The sequence below is a fragment of the Acartia tonsa genome, chromosome 6, assembly GCF_053477335.1.
Source record: "Acartia tonsa isolate MP-2025a chromosome 6, ASM5347733v1, whole genome shotgun sequence".
NCBI lineage: Eukaryota > Metazoa > Arthropoda > Copepoda > Calanoida > Acartiidae > Acartia > Acartia tonsa.
The window spans coordinates 32,153,147-32,169,779 of NC_137265.1; the positions used below are offsets into that span (position 1 = coordinate 32,153,147).

The 16,633-nt window shown below is 32.0% G+C and overlaps 1 protein-coding gene across 1 annotated transcript; it reads left to right on the forward strand.

Annotated features, from left to right (window-relative positions):
- Positions 1 to 1,341: 1,341 nt before the first annotated feature.
- Positions 1,342 to 11,627, forward strand: LOC145322411 (methyl farnesoate epoxidase-like). Its single transcript, XM_080164401.1, has 19 exons — positions 1,342 to 1,638; positions 2,297 to 2,365; positions 2,910 to 2,970; positions 3,343 to 3,413; positions 3,570 to 3,609; positions 3,795 to 3,903; positions 4,218 to 4,334; positions 5,514 to 5,547; positions 6,159 to 6,254; positions 6,560 to 6,632; positions 7,090 to 7,150; positions 7,425 to 7,492; positions 7,637 to 7,754; positions 8,462 to 8,566; positions 9,033 to 9,114; positions 9,687 to 9,810; positions 10,117 to 10,182; positions 10,665 to 10,743; positions 11,326 to 11,627. The coding sequence occupies exons 1-19, from the start codon at positions 1,590 to 1,592 to the stop codon at positions 11,413 to 11,415; spliced, it is 1,512 nt and encodes a 503-aa protein (XP_080020527.1). The 5' UTR covers positions 1,342 to 1,589; the 3' UTR covers positions 11,416 to 11,627.
- The last annotated feature ends 5,006 nt before the right edge of the window (positions 11,628 to 16,633 follow it).

A 16,633-nucleotide genomic window follows, 5' to 3' on the forward strand; every position in this document is an offset into this window, starting at 1 on the left:
GGTCATTTTTATTGCATGACTTCATTTTTTTTTCATAACCGTATAAAGAGCTCACACTGATTTTGTCTAAATATGTGACAAAAAAAATAACATTTATGGTACTGCAACTAGTTAAATTAATTATCAATTACAAAAAAAAAAATGTTTGTCCTAACAGGGATCTTAAAAGATAAGACAATATGCAATAAACTGATTTGTACAATCCAATCTGTAGCAGATCGGACGTAATAGATAGCTTTTTAAAAACTATTAAAGCCCGCCTCGAGCGGTGTGGCGGCACTTCACGTTGGAATGGTAACGTTGTGGCTGAAGCGATCCAAGAGCGAAGCAACTCGTTCCCTTCGTTTGTACGTCTCCGCTAAGTTAAATAACGAATACTACACGCAAGTACCCACAGGGGATTTTATATGTTTCTGGATAATTAATTGCAGCTATGATTAGCTGCCCACAAATTGGAGTTGATACTCTACTAACAACTGTTTGTGCGGAACTGATGTATTTTCAATAGACAAGTATAGTTTACACAAAATTAATGAATACATATTATATCAATATACATATAGGAAAATTACAGAGAGTATTGAAGTATTGAGGGGGCGTTTCTGATCATACAGGGATGGCAAGGGATACACGTAGGTCTGCGTAGGATATATCAGCAGGCCGGAGTGTATGTTGAGTTTCCCGTTTAGTCACGTTCAGTTGTGCAGGGGAAATCTCCGTGATGCATTGAGGATGCCAAATCCCTGGATAACTGGAGCTCTCTTCTACAAAAGTACATAAGTTAAATATCGCCTAAAACCTACACGCGTAGATGATAGAAAGGTCAAATATACATATAAATGCGGAGCATTATATGTATATTGATTTCTTGGAAAAATATGGCCTCATATGAGATATCACAAGATTTTAACAGAATATAATAAGTACAAATGTTTCATAATTAAAACTCGAGATCCGTCATTTGTGGGCTTAAAAATTCAGATAAAAGAAAAATCAATAGAGAAAATTTAACGCTTTAAAATGGTACTAATTTCATAAAAATCTGTCCACGCGTTTAGGATCACGAAAATGCCATTCTGCTTATTTTACAAGTATCTCAAGTAAGACCCACTACACAATCGATTAAGAAATAGTGCTTTAAAAACTTTACAAACTAATATAATCTACTGGCCAAACCAATTTCATATTTATCGAAAAATAAGAAAAATAACAGTTACTTTAGAACTTATATTGTATATATACTTTAAGTATGGTGTAGTTACACTATTTTTCTGCAAATATCTCGTTGAATTTAAATTAAATTGAATCATCAATTGTTAAACGAAGATAAATAAACGTTTGAGCGTGCGCGTGGGTGTGTTTGTGTGTGAGAGTGTATTTTATATAAGATTTCTTTTTTGTTTCATAACATTCAAAAATTGTATAATTGCAGCCTCTTTCATAACAAGCGTTACAGGCCTATGGGCCTTATACAACATTGGCTTGAAAACATTTTCATATACATACATTTTTAGGAGGTTGGTTGTAAACATTAAAATTCGCCTTTAAATTTTAGGTTAGTTTATTTTATTTCGTGTGATAACTAGGATATGGCTGTTTCTATGCTTTTAGTGATAGCTGTGGTTTTTCTTGCTATAGGTATTATTCATTTATCGCATCTTATTATAAACAGCTTTCCGGGGATATTAAAATAAAAAAATATAAGATTAAAACCAATTTTGTTAGACCCGAGGGGTCGAAGACCCGAGCAAATAAAACTGGTATTAATTTTATGATTCTCATTTTAATATTCGTGGAAAATTTTCTGTAATTCGATGCTACACATGATTTTTCAGTTTTGCTGAAAACCAGTTCATATCCAGCGGATATTAATCGGTTTCGATGCCATAATGGAAAAGTTAATCTCATAGAAGCTACTCTATAGCGATGGTTTATACGTCAGATTGTTATGTACTTCTGTCCTTATTTCTTGACATTGAACCATACATTGTTAAGGATACTTTTGACCAGGGCTCGGACGCCGCGCGTCAGCCACGATTAAGCTTACAATTTAAACGGCCGTTCGAATGCTAAGGAAATTTATTTGAAAATTGAGATTGCTATATTTGAGCCAGTTTTAGACTTCAAACTGAATTTTACAATTGTAAAAAGTTGATTTTCCTGTGGATGACGAGCCTTACTTGACATTAATTATGACAAAAAAATAGTCCTTTTTAAGAGTAGTGTAAAAACAGGACTAATAAATCTTTTTTAAACATATTATTGAAACTAAATTTAATCTTTGTATAATATTCAGCATTGTATACAAAGAAGGCAACAGAATGGAAAAACAGCCCTCCAGGACCTTACCTGTATCCTATATTGGGTAATTTTTTTTATTCTTCTATCATAATAAATCATCCTAGTAGTAAGCTTTTTTTTGTCTGTAGCTAACCTCTGAAATGATATGGTTTTTCTTTATAGTGAAGCTTCTTATAGGTACAGGGATTCTTTTAAACTTTTTTTTTTTTTTTGGGGGGGGGAGAATATCTCATCCATCCCAAGAGAAATAACCCCTTAAAAAAATTCGATCTAGTTTTAGACTATTTTATTTTTAAATGTATATATTTTGAGTTAGTTTTATGTACATTATAAAAACACGATGTACTTCAACGCCAATTTATGCTTTAAATGTATTATTCAAATGATTTTTTTTATGAATTTCTATTAAACTGGTATTATTTTCTACAACAGCTGCAGATGCGATATATCTTTGAGAGTCAAACTGTGTTTAGATAACAAAGAAATGATATATCTTCCATTATTAGAAATTTTCTTTGAATTATAAATAAAAACCAAGAAAAAATATTTCTACGTTTAATAGTCTTTGACACCACGCATTTCAACAATTAACTTATGTCTTTTTTTAGGAAGCATACCAGCGATGGCAGCTTTGGACCCTGTTCCTTACAAAGCATTTTATCAACTCAGGTAAATTATAGCCGTGCGCATCTACTCTACAACTAAAGACCACACATTCAAACTCTAAACTTAGTCATCAAAGGTAAAATTTTACCTGAAAACACAAATCTATCTTACATTGTCTTCTATTTAATACTAGCGGATACGCCACTAGAGGCCTCTTTTGGACTAAAGTAATCCAAATTAGCTTTTAAAAAAATATGTATAAAACAATTTTGGGTTGTGGTTTTTTTTTTCTAGGGGCGATTTCTCTTGAGTGGCAAAATCCTCCAAAATAAATTAAAACTATTCCAGGACCTACGAGGACAACCATATCGGTTCAGCACTGAGACAAACGCCTAGACTCATAGATATCATGTTACTTTTATTTACTTTTTGCAGTCAGTTGTACGGGCCTGTAGTCAGAATATGTCTTGGTCTGCAAAATATGATGATTTTATCCAAATATGAAGGTAAGTTTTTAATTCTAAACAATAAAGTAGTAATTTTTTTTCTGCTTGTCTGTTTAAATATCGTTAAACACCTATGTTATTAATTTAATCGTAACTTAACAATAATAATAATTACACATCATAGTCAAATAGATCTAAAATTATGTATGATTTTAGATATTAAAGAGGCCATGAACAATGAAGAGCTAGATAACAGGTAAGGCTATGATTGTTTGCCATGAAAAAAAGTGCAAGCAATCTTTTTATTCAACATTAGAACCGCAGGTATAGGGCCCCTGTAGAGCTAAGATCGCCCACAGGGGTTAGGCACAGGAAAACATCTACCAATCCCTTATTTTTTTCAGGGGAAAATTGTATAACAACATAACATTTTTAATTAAGGGGGCCATCAGGTACTAGTAAATTCCTGGTGTTTGATCCCAGCACAGATCCAAGCACTATTGGATTCTTTTTTGGAGGCATGGATGAACAGGCTGATCTCAAGTTCCAGGTATGGTGTTTTGTGGACAGCTAGATGTTTGTTTTGGTCAAAATGTAAAAACCTCTTCCGAATATAATTATATAGTCTTTTCTAAAGTAACGGCCTCTACACCACTTTCAACATTTTTTTAGTTGCTATTTGACAAATTTTATAAAAATTTCAGCTAATTATCTTGAAATGCAGATGAAGCAATAAGATTTTTCATTTCTTATTGGAATATGGACATACGGACTACTACTAATGATTATTATAGAGCAGCTTCGCTATTAATATTATCTTCCTGGTGTTTATAAACTAATTCTTTAATTATATATTTATTTAAGTGGCGCGAACTAAGAAGATTTACATTGAAGTCACTGAGGGACCTGGGGTTTGGAAAAACAGGGTCTGAACAATCTATTCTGGATGAACTACAGCTGCTCATAAAAGATATTGACCAGGTAATTAAACTTCCGGATTTGATAATGGGCGGAGCTCATAATCATACCTGTTATGTAAAGTAGTAAGTTTTTTTTGTCTGTAGCTTAAGATTTCGATTAAGTTCTCCGTTTTATAGAAGCTTCTTATAGGTAACTGGATGCTTTAATGCTATTTAATTTTTCTATCAAAGTTTGGTTTTAGGCTATTTTCCTACTTTCTTTACTACTTAGAATATAGAGCTCCTAGATACTAGGAGCTTAGCCGCTAGTAAATTATTATAGAAAGACAGCACTTAAATTAAATTGAATATGTTTTAGAATCTGAACATAATTTCGATGTTAAACTGTCTTAAAATTGCGCAAAATTTTGTGTATGTTTTTTTATCCTAGGAGGGAAATGCCAATATTATATTACTCGAAATTATTTTCCTGACACTATTATAATTTGAGGCAAAATTACTAACATGGAAATCGGGGAAGATAATAGTTATTTCTCGCTTCGTAAATAAAACCCGAGATGCCGAAAAGGCACGGGCTAAAAAAACTTGTTTTAATTTTATGATTGTACATTATTATATTCGTAGAAAACTGTATATAAAACGATGCTAGACATAGTATTTTCGTATAGATGAAAACCGATTCTTATCCATCGGTTTCGAATGAATACGAGAAAATATTTTCTATTTTCCAATCCCCATGATAAAACTTATTCACTTATATGCATATTGATTAAGCCTTACATAAAAAAATAAATAATCTGGTTTTATACAGTGCAAAATACATTCTTACATAAAAGCTACATAAAAGATAAACCTTATGAAACAATCTGTGTCTTATAAATCTTTTTTTTCATATAATGTCTTCTTTAATCGTAGGCATATTATCTATTAAAACGGCCATTACATCAAGGTATATAGAGAATGCCTAATTTTATAAAAGCTCAGCTTCTAAAATTTGTTTTGTCATGGTAACCTATTAGATGGGCACTTACTATTTTATTTTTAAATGAAGTACACATTTTTTTTTTTTGGGGGGGGGGGAATTTTTTCAGGGGATATTTGTCTTGGAATGGTTGATATAACCTCTCTACAACATAGTTATAAACTTTCCCTTGAGGAGTTTCACTCAAAAGTGGTTAACTAGACTTTTAGCTACAAACAGAATACATACACACTTTTATTTAACCGTTGTTATTTTTAGAGAATCGTGGAAAACAATGGTGTAGTAACATTAGGTTAGTTGTTTATTTTTTTTACGTTTTGTATGAGGAATATTTTTAGGGGCGAAGCTACTCTATAATGCACAAAAATTTTTAAATTGATTTTTCGAAGGTTTCGTGATTCTTATAATTACTAATATTTTTAATTCTTATGAATTTCTCTTCATTTTTCTTCTTCTCACAGATAATTTGATTGATAATACACCTTACGTCAATTCTTGATTTGCTACTTATTGATGTTGTCATCCTTGTTCTCATTTTTATAACATTTTCTATCTGACTATCTATTTTTAAAAGCGAAGCTTTTCTATACTTAGGTTAGGTCCGTCCTACTGTCCGTACGTCCGTAACTGTTAGCTCTTTTCGTTAATTTAGGCATGATAGGATTATCCTATCAATTTGAAACTTTGCAATTATGCAATACATTTTTGTACAATTTTGTTTAGATTTAGAAATTAATGTTCTACTTATTAAGTTCTGACAAGCGTTATTTTTCGTTTGTCCTTTCTTCTGATTTAAGAGCTTTGCTTTTATGGATGTTGTCAACCTTGTTTAATTTTGTTTTCTGATAATGTTTTTTTTCTTCAAGATCTGTAATTATTTTTACAAACAAATAATATTTTTAGATAAAACTCTAAACTGTGCTTCGCTGAATGTAATTTGGAATCTGATTGGTGGAAACAGATTTGAATATGATGACCCAAAAATGCAAAAATTGATAGGTATTGTGATTTCTAATTTGTTAGATTTATTGACTAAAAACGCTTTTATGACCGTCAATTCAAAACTTGTCTGATATTTATGATCGAAGGTTAAATTTTAGATGAAGATTCCTATGTCAATCAAGCATTAAACCTAGAACTCGAGTTTCCGCCTGGGTTTATTTACTTTTTGCATTTCTTCTTTTGGATTGTGTTATACTTGAACTACTTGTTATCTTACAAAATTCAAGTTTTAGATTGTTATTACTGCGCTTCTTTTGTGTATTATTAATCTTGTTGTTTAAATTCTAATAATTTTATTCCAGCTGCTGTTGGTGCATTTATGAATATGGGTAAGGATGTAGTTGGAAAACCTTTGGGAAACATCTCTTTTCTCAGGTAAATATAACCTTTCTTAATTTTTTTATTAGCGCAGCTATTCTATAACTAGGCTCTGTCTGTACGTCTGTCGTTTGAGAAAATTATAATAATAGTCTTTTGACGGAAACCTAATATTGTAATAATTTCAGTATCTAAAATTGTTTTATTTTATAATGCTTTGATTCTTTGGAACTTATTCAAGCTTTAAAATGCATAGCATCTTTTTAAGTGAAAGCAACTCTAACTACCTCCTCACTGACTCACTTACCCTCTCAGATTTTGTGTAGGCCATCCATTTTTGCATATAAATGTTCTTGTAATTCGTTAAATCACATCTATCATGTAAGCAGAACTTTTCTGCAAAAGTTGCTTTTACAATAACAATAAGTCCTCTATTATAAGTAGAACATTTTTATCATACATTAAAATGGTTTGTCAAAAAATGCATTAATACATATTATATTTATTATTTTAGATACATGCCTCCATACAAGAGCAAATTTGACAAAATCCAGTATGAAATGAAAAATTTTAAGGTAAGGGATTTTTTTCCCTAGAATTGGCAAAAAAGGCTTTAATTCCCTCACTCTGTAACTATATAATTTAATAAATATACAATATCAATTTATAATATATTAATTTGATCTTTTTATACACCAGTTTGTAAATAATTTATTTCATATAATTTTGTTTAATATCTAAATAGATGAATTAATAGATGATTTAAATACATTTCATTTCGTCATTCCATGTTATGACCGCTTGTAGTCTTTGTTTTAATAAAATATGATTTGACTTTTTTTGTTACAGAGATTTGTTTTCGAAACAATTGCCGAAAGAAAAAAGGTGGCAGCTGATACTGACGAAAAATGTTACATAGGAATTTTATTTAAGAATCTTCATAAATATTTAACAATTTTATAGTGAAACTTCTCCAAGGTCCAGGGATTCCATATTGAATCTATTGCCCCTAGAGGCCTGGTGCATAGCATCTATTCAATCTTAAATAAATGAATGACAACAGATCTGTATCTTGAAGAGAAGGAGAAGAGTGGTGGTAGCTTTACAGAGGAACAGTTGGCACATGCATGCATGGATTTATTTATTGCTGGCTCTGAAACTACTAGCAAAAGTCAGGAGGTCAGTTTGCCCCCAACCCCCTTCATAACCTATAAGTCTTTTAAAACAACTAATTGAAATAAAAATGGTTTAAATTGAAAAGAAAAAACTCACATGCGGACATAAAAAGGCAACTTTATAAAACAAATTATCAGTTATTTTTACAGTCCAACAACATTTTTGAAACATTGCATTGGCAGTTTTTGATTGCTCTAATGATGCACCAGATGCACAAGCCAAATTTTAAAATGTTAATTGTCTTATTACTATACAAAGGCATATGATTTTACCTAAAACCAATCTTGATGCTGTGCGTATTGGTGCAAAAAATATGACGTAACAAAAAAAATTAGCCAATGAGAGGCCACTATAAATTTTACCATTGGTCAATAACGGCCTCTCATTGGCTATTTTTTTTTGTTACGTCATATTTTTTGCACCAATACTCACAGCATCATCATTGATTGCTCTGATGATGCACCATCCAAATTTTCAATTTTTTCAAAATATCTTTCCATGGGGTTTGTAGGTTTAGATGTCTTATTACTATACAAAGGCATATAATTTTAGGTTAAACCAATCTTGTTTAGTTTTTGATTGCTCTGATGATGCACTTTCCTAAATTTCAAATTTTTCTAAATATCTTTCCATGAGGTTTGCATTGTAGGTTTAGATGTCTTATTACTATACAAAGGCATATGATTTTAGGTTAAACCAATCTTGTTTAGTTTTTGATTGCTCTGATGATGCACCACCCAGATGTCCAAGCCAAGGTCCATGCTGAACTAGATTCTGTTGCCAATGGAAGAAAATATATTGATATGAATGATAGGGTAAGTTTTAGAAACACTAATGGATATAGAACACATGGACATTGTGAGATATTCTCGCATATTCTACTAAAATGTTTTTCCCAGAAGGCTAATACAACGAACCCACCATCCATAATTCATGACTTACCTCATCCCCTCCCCTGACATGGAGGAACTATTTTATTAACCTATATTGACGAAAAAAACCCTGTCTTATTATCCACTTATTCTATATATATTACTCTATGATTAGCAGGGAGGGAGGGGACATTGAAATAAAATTAACACTGGTATCCAAAAATTTATAATCCCTTCTTTCGTTATTTGGCTTAAAAACTTTGGGTACTTATTTAATCTTGATTGGTTGGTTTATAAACCATCAAATATAATCTACAGAAGATTGTTCATCATTATTGGGGCCGGGCTATTTATTGTCCATTGTCCTATCCCTTAAGATTCCTTGTTAAATTTGTCTTGTGTCATTCAGGAGAAGATACCTTACACTGAAGCAACACTGAACGAGGCGTGGAGACATGTAGCTGTGGCTCCATTTGGTCCACCTAGAGCAGGTATTGTCTACAAATCTTAATGAGGCATGGAGACATGTAGCTGTGGCTCCATTTGGTCCACCTAGAGCAGGTATTGTATACAAATCTTGATAAAGAATGGAGACATGTAGCTGTGGCTCCATTTGGTCCACCTAGAGCAGGTATTGTCTACAAATCTTAATGAGGCATGGAGACATGTAGCTGTGGCTCCATTTGGTCCACCTAGAGCAGGTATTGTATACAAATCTTGATAAAGAATGGAGACATGTAGCTGTGGCTCCATTTGGTACCCCTAGAGCAGGTATTGTATACAAATCTTGATAAAGAATGGAGACATGTAGCTGTGGCTCCATTGGTCCACCTAGAGCAGGTATTGTCTACAAATCTTAATGAAACGTAGGTATAATTCTTTGGGTACCAGTGGAATTTACAGTCCCCCTAGTTTTTATGATTCTACACTCAAAATTATTGGAGTGTGAAGAATATAAAAAAATTTTCTAAGACCGTAGCGTGTTTTCTTTAACCTTTAAATCCGCCAGTGAAAAGGCATTGAAAATTATAAGACTTGTACTCTTAATATATTTTTTTTTCAGGACACAAAGATGTGAAGATAGGAGACTACATAGTGCCCCAAGGAACATTAATCATGTACAACACTCATACAATGCACATGGACCCCCAGATTTGGGGAGATCCAGAGGTCTTCAGACCAGAAAGGTAATTTCAGATATTTTTAAAAATTGAATGTCTTGGTCAGTAAACAGCATCTCTCAAAGCAAAGTAGGTTTTTGGAAATAAAAGGTTGGTTGTCTGCAAGTTTCTGCAAAGTCTATGCAACATATAGAGTACTAGCTTCTACTAAGCAATATGCAGCTGAACAACTAATAGCTGTAATTACCAACATTTTTGTTAAGCAATTTAGCCTACATTTTTATTTTTCAACAATCCAACAAACCTTTCTGAAAAAGTCTTTTTGTCTAAATAACTTTTAAAACTGTAAAAAATATTTTTTTTTATGTTTAGGTTTATTGTAAATGGAAAGTTTGAATCAAGTGACAGATTATTTCCTTTTGGAATTGGAAGAAGAAGGTAACAAGATTCAGCTTTTACCAACAACCAAATTAATTCGAAATAGAATCACGAAACCTTTACGTAATTTCAGCGGTCGTTGGGGGCCAATACTTATTAATATTGACGACCTTTCATCTGCCCCCCCAAATATCATTTTAGATGTGTTTCGCTTGTAGGTTTTTCCTTGAACCTGAATAAGATTTAAAAATCCGCAAAATGACATTTCCTATAAATCTTCCTTTGCCATCCCCTGTGACTATACTGCAAAACTTTGGTTAATCGTCCGGCTGCACTTCAATCCGACAGAGTAAATTTACAATAATAAGATATAACAGATAGAGGTCTGACTTTCAAGGTGCAGATTCTCTAAACTATAGGGTATGTTTAAATGTTTGACCTTTTTACTGACATTGACAGACTGTGTCTGCATTGGGTCATCAAATTTTTTTATTTTACTATCCGCGGAAAACTGTCTATGATTAATAACTATCATTGTTTAGGTGTCTTGGAGAAACTTTGGCTAGAATGGAAAACTTTCTTTTCTTTGCAAACCTTATGCTCAACTATCAATTCAAACCAGTAAGTTATTTCAGAAGCTGCTTATAGTCCCTGATAAAAAATGATAAAAATTTTACCATTGGTCAATTAAAATGTATAGTGGCCTATCATTGGTCATTTGTATTGCTTTAGTTGCTTGGTTATTTCATCTCTTAAAATCATGTTTGTAACAAGAGAAAGGTTTTACATGTTCTATTTTAATCTTAAAAAATTTTTATTTAAACATTAGGAAAAACTGAAAGAACAGGAGGTTTTGTTTTGGTGTATCTCTGAGCTATTCTTGCCAAGAAATAGTGTTAGTGTAAATAATAAAAAAAAATTTGTATAAAAAGGGCAAATTTAGAGCTAAACATTCCAATCCCATTGCCAACTTATTTAATTGAACGTCCTTTGTCTGAAAGTGCATGGTAAAGAGATTGCTCATATTTTGAGCTTGACATTCTCCGTGTTCTATGTATTAAAGTAGGAACCCGATTTACTGTATCTAGATAAGATACTTTGTTGTTCCGAGATTCGAACCCGACATAGATAGATGCGCCAAATATTTCTTAAGCTAGCCAACAAAAAAAAAAATTACTGCATTTAAATATAATTTTCTTTCAGATTAATGGAACACCTCCATCTTTAGAACCAGATGCAGGGTTTACAAACGGACCTTTCCCTTACTCTTGTATCATCAAAAGAAGATTTTAATTTAATAGAACTTTCTAAAACATTTAGCTTTATGCATATTATCTTAATTATATATATAAATTTTTAACAAATATAATTATTGTATATTATAAATTTGCATTTGGATAAGATATAAAATCCTTAAGTTTGATTTTTGATAATTTTTAATCTAAATTTACATTATTATCCTTGAATTGTAACATGAAAAACAAAAATAAAAATTTAAACTGAAATTATGTTGCTGACTTATTGCATTCTTTAAATATTTCTTGAACTGCACAATAACATTTATACAATGGCGTACTGAAAGAGGGGTGGATACACCCCTACCTACACCCCTCTGAAATATTTCCCAAAGGCCACCTTATACCAACAACGAAATTAATTCTTGAAAAAAAATCACGAAACCTATACGTTTTATCATTATTATTATTCGTTTGAGAGGGTAACACATTGTGTAATAGACAGCCTTTTTATCTGCACTCCAAATATCATTTTAGATTTATTTCGCTTTTTGGCTTTACCTTATTCCTGTCCTAAGGTAGACAAGGTGAGGCATCAGGTTAAAAAATTCACCAAAAGCAAAAATAATTTGCGCCACATTATCAAACATTTCTAAAAGGCGTTGACATATGCGTGCCTTGCAATATAATGCTCACACTCCTCTTAAAACTTCATGCACGCCACTTCATTCATTAATTTCAAATTTACGCAAATTCATTAAAAATGCATCAAAAATATTGTTTATGTCAAATTGCTTTATTTTTTTGTATTTTTGGAATGACAGATTTTCAAATAGCTGAAAAACTTTCTATTTTGCATAGGTCAATCCATCGAAAGAAAAAATAGTAAATGGCTTTGTAGGCTGGGACCTTAGCCACGAATCTTATATGCTAAAGTAACAGGAAGTAAATATACAGTAAAATCTCGTAAAAGCTTTAAGGCAGGTATTAGGCTAACAAGACACTTAGAGGAAGAGATGGGGGGGGGGATAAACATTACCCCCCCTTCCCTAAATATGGAAAAAGTGTGGTCGGAACCCCTAAAGGTGCGGGCGAAGCCTCTTTTGAAACAAATAGTAAAATAGTAAATATTTATTTAGAGAAAAAGACAGGTATAAATCATGTACATAACATTACATACCTATTTCTTAACACGTCGTGTTCATGCCTAAATATGCTTATTTTATATTTCTGAATTCTAACTGTAATTATAATATTCCATATCTTTAGTTGTCCAGGTACTTTATAACTAGGGTTTTTCGTTATGTATGTTTTTTGTACGTTAATATATGATTTTCTATGCTGCAATAACAAAATTTACAAGCGTTGATTGTTGATTAGCCTTTTTTTGGTTCTGTAGAGAATGAAAATTTCTTTTTATTGGCAAATATCAAAAGTTTTAAGAAAGTAGTTATCTTAAAATAATGATTTCTTTATTTGAAAAGAATAGGATATTTAGTATTTTATAAGCAATACATGCTATACTTTCTGTCAAAATGTTTCTGGCAACCAAATTTTATAAAAAAACGTTCTCTGATTCGTTGAAGTAAAAACTTTAGAGACATTCAGAGTCCTTCATTTGTTGGTTGAAACTTTTCAAACATAAATCCATATAAGTGGCATGTTATTATCGTAGGGGATGTACATTAATTTTTCGTCAATTGTTTTATCCCTTAAAATACCTGAATATTCAAAAAAGACATCTGTTGTCCATTAAAAAATCTATGCCTCTCATTTTTTATTTATTTGTATATCATGTTTCAAGTTGTAATATTGGGATTTTATGCAGATAAGAGACAGTACCCCCCTCCCCAACTTGTTCTCACTACCTGTAAATTATGTATTTATATCTAAATTCAACTGTCATTTTTCAATAAATAGACGAAGTACCAACCCGTCTGAAATTAAATTGAAACCAATTGTTTATTTTTTTGCAACACACCCCTATAAAGTAACACCCTCACTCCCCAGGCAAAACCCTTTGCTGCATCCCACGGCCGGTATTTAATAAGAGAATACGAATAAACTCCCTTAATATCTATTCCTGGAGGTGTTTTAGTTGATAAAATTTGTTATTATTATCCATTTTGGAAATATTTGAAAATAATCACGAAACCTTTTAAAAACAAACTCAACACTATTGAATAATTTATCAAAATTTAAGGTCTATTTTACCTAATTTTACAATTTTCGGGAAGGTTTTTGTCTTTTATTTTCCTAAGGTGCCTTTTTGATATAATGTTTATAACACCACAAATCCTAGTAGAAATGCTTTTAAACGAAGCTGTGTGCGGTTCTGTATTAGGGTGTAGTTCGAACACGTCTCGTTCTTGTTAACACTTTAGCCTCAAATCGCTATTAAACAACATTCCAAGAGGTACGGGGCGCAGCTACTTTCTATTAAAATGGTTTTTGTACATTTAAACTTAGATAAAGTCTACTTAAATTAATACAATAAAATCATATTCTTAATTTATTGTAAAATTTGTGGCTACACCTCAAGAGACACTTGTAAATCTATATGTAAAGAAGAACCATGTCGGTTCAGCGATTAGTGAGATCTTGAGCTACAGACACACATACAGAAAGATATCATGTTAATCTTATAAAGGTGTTAAGTAGAAATATGATTGAAATGATATGCAATGCAGTTAATCATATGACCTTTCTTTCATGTAATTGTCGTCAATACATTTTTGATCTAATTAGATTTTTACCCTTTCCTATGTACTCTTTTAATTGATCTCTTTTTTCCCTCGTTTTCTCTCACTCTATTTCTCCTTTTCCCCCCACGCTTTTCAGGAAATGAGACAGTTTTTTTTATTAAATAAAGATGGGGGGGTTCCTAATGTCGCATTTAGACCTTAAACTTTTCTCTTTTGAAAAAAGCTTTTTTATGCTTATTGTAGGTTAGCTTAGGTTAAGTATAGGTTAAAATAGCACAACATAATTTTGTCCCCTCCCCTCCACCTGCAGGTTTTTAGATAAATTGAAAATAGGAATAAACCCAAAAGAAAGGAGAAAACAGCCCTTTTCGTTTATGTTTTTTTCATTAAGTTTTCTGTTGGTCAGCCGCATCTGCGGATTGCTAAACAATGGCGAACTGTCTAGTCATGACCTGCAGTAACTATGTTTTAGATTGGATAATACTTGTCTCTATCTAGTCATGACCTGTAAATCTATCTTAGTTTGGATAATACTTGTCTCTGTCTAGTCATGACCTGCAGTAACTAAGTTATAGTTTGTATAATACTTGTCTCTGTCTAGTTATGACCTGTAACTCTGTTTTAGTTTGGATAATACTTGTCTCTGTCTATTCATGACCTGTAACTTTGTTTTAGTTTGTATAATACTTGCCCCTGTCTAGTCATATCCTGTAACTCTGTTTTAGATTGGATAATACTTGTCTCTGTCTAGTCATGACCTGTAAATATATCTTAGTTTGCATAATACTTGTCTCTGTCTATTTATGACCTGTAACTCTATTTTACTTTAGATAATAACTATGTTTTAGTTTGGATAATACTTGTCTCTGTCTAGTTATGTCCTGTAACGCTGTTTTAGTTTGGATAATACTTGTCTCTGTCTAGTCATGACCTGTAACTCTGTTTTAGACGTCATGACGTATACGTGTGTCCAACATGAATAAAAGGACTGTACGTACCCATAATTTTTAAAGCGAAGCTACTCTATGAACAGAAGTATCAGCCATCAATACGTAAATACAGAATCGTGTGCACAACTTAGATAAAAGGATTGAAGGTGCTTAAAATTTTCACTGTGAGGTTATCCAGTAAACCGAATCTATCTGAATAAGACATAACTAGACGGCATATATAATTTTAGTCCAACATGAATAAAAGGAATAACAAAGTATCTAATTAATTTAGCGATTGAAAATGTAGGTTAAATACTTATTTGAAAACATTGATATATTATCTAGATACTTTTGTCCTTTAATATGTATATAGTATTTTTTATTTAAAGCTTAAACAAATAGAACCAGTAAATTCCAGTTTGCAATATCTTACCCTCTACGACAACTCTACGGGTCAACTAGTTACTCCGCCCCAAAACTGTCTTGCTTTGTTTGGGTGGTTCTTGGTAAACTCCAACTTTTAGTTTTTAAATACCATTCGAAGGAATGTTTAATCAATCCCCTGAAAAGCCTAAACATTATTCAGATTTATTAAAAAGCTTCCATGAAAATATTGGCACATCTATTTTCAAAATCTTAGTTGACATAGTCAGGATATGAATTTCTATAAAAAAAAATAGAATATATTTACCTCCGAAAATTAGTTAAAAATAGTCATATGAACCTTTTTGACGAGTTTGTACCTTTTGTTCTAAATAAATTTGTCAAGTGTACTGTCCTTTGACTGAGTAGGCCTACAGTTTTCCCTTCGTATGCCTCCCCTTTCTGAGACAAAATAGATTCCATATTCATTCTTTTCTTCTTCCCCTAAATTTAATTTTGTACTCTCCCTTTTTCTCTTTCTTTCCGTCCGTCCGTCTGACTGACCCTTCTTTCTTTGAATGAAGGAGAAAAGAAGTCTAAGTCAGAGCATCGAGAGGAGGGAATAGATATGCATAAAAAGGGAGAGAAAATGATTTGGGGGAACTATCAACAATATGAATACAAGTAAAAGTGGAAGGTTACCGATGGCAGCGCCTTGATGGGAGGCCGAATTAAGCTCTTTACATACAGGGTGTTACAACTAAATAGTACACTATTACAAATTTATTGAAGTTTATATAAAATCTAATTGTTAAAGGGTTATATATGTACCATTGAGGTTGGTTTTCTTAACAGTACGATTTAGAAGGTAGCCTCCCTCATGTGAGCCTAACTTTCTTTTTAAAATAATACATAAATCAGCAAAAGTAACTTGAAGTTCACTGACTGAGTTTTAAAAAGTGGCGTGTTGGGGTTTTCCAAGAGGATTTGAAACCTTTAGACAGTTGAAAAGAAGTGAGAGGGCAGTTCTTCTTCATTGTAAATTGTTTAAGTGGCCTATTGACAACCCCACCCCCTTTCTATTACTGTTATTGAAGTTCATGTAGCTTCTTTTGCTCAGTTTTTGAAAATAGCTTGAGGCCTTTTTTCGTTGCAAATTGTCATATTCTTGAATAAAAACATCAATTTTAATTCATTTTTGTTGTTCATAATTTTGCCTTTTTTTTGTGCCGCACCCTGTAAATGTATGTCTATTGTATATATTTCAGCTGATGGG

Excerpts from the sequence above, each read along its gene's own strand:
- LOC145322411 (XM_080164401.1), top strand. The coding sequence starts at position 1,590 with ATGGCTGTTTCTATGCTTTTAGTGATAGCTGTGGTTTTTCTTGCTATA. Across the intron at positions 2,971-3,342 it reads AAAGCATTTTATCAACTCAG|TCAGTTGTACGGGCCTGTAG; the intron begins GTAAATTATAGC and ends TACTTTTTGCAG. Across the intron at positions 3,904-4,217 it reads AGGCTGATCTCAAGTTCCAG|TGGCGCGAACTAAGAAGATT; the intron begins GTATGGTGTTTT and ends TATTTATTTAAG.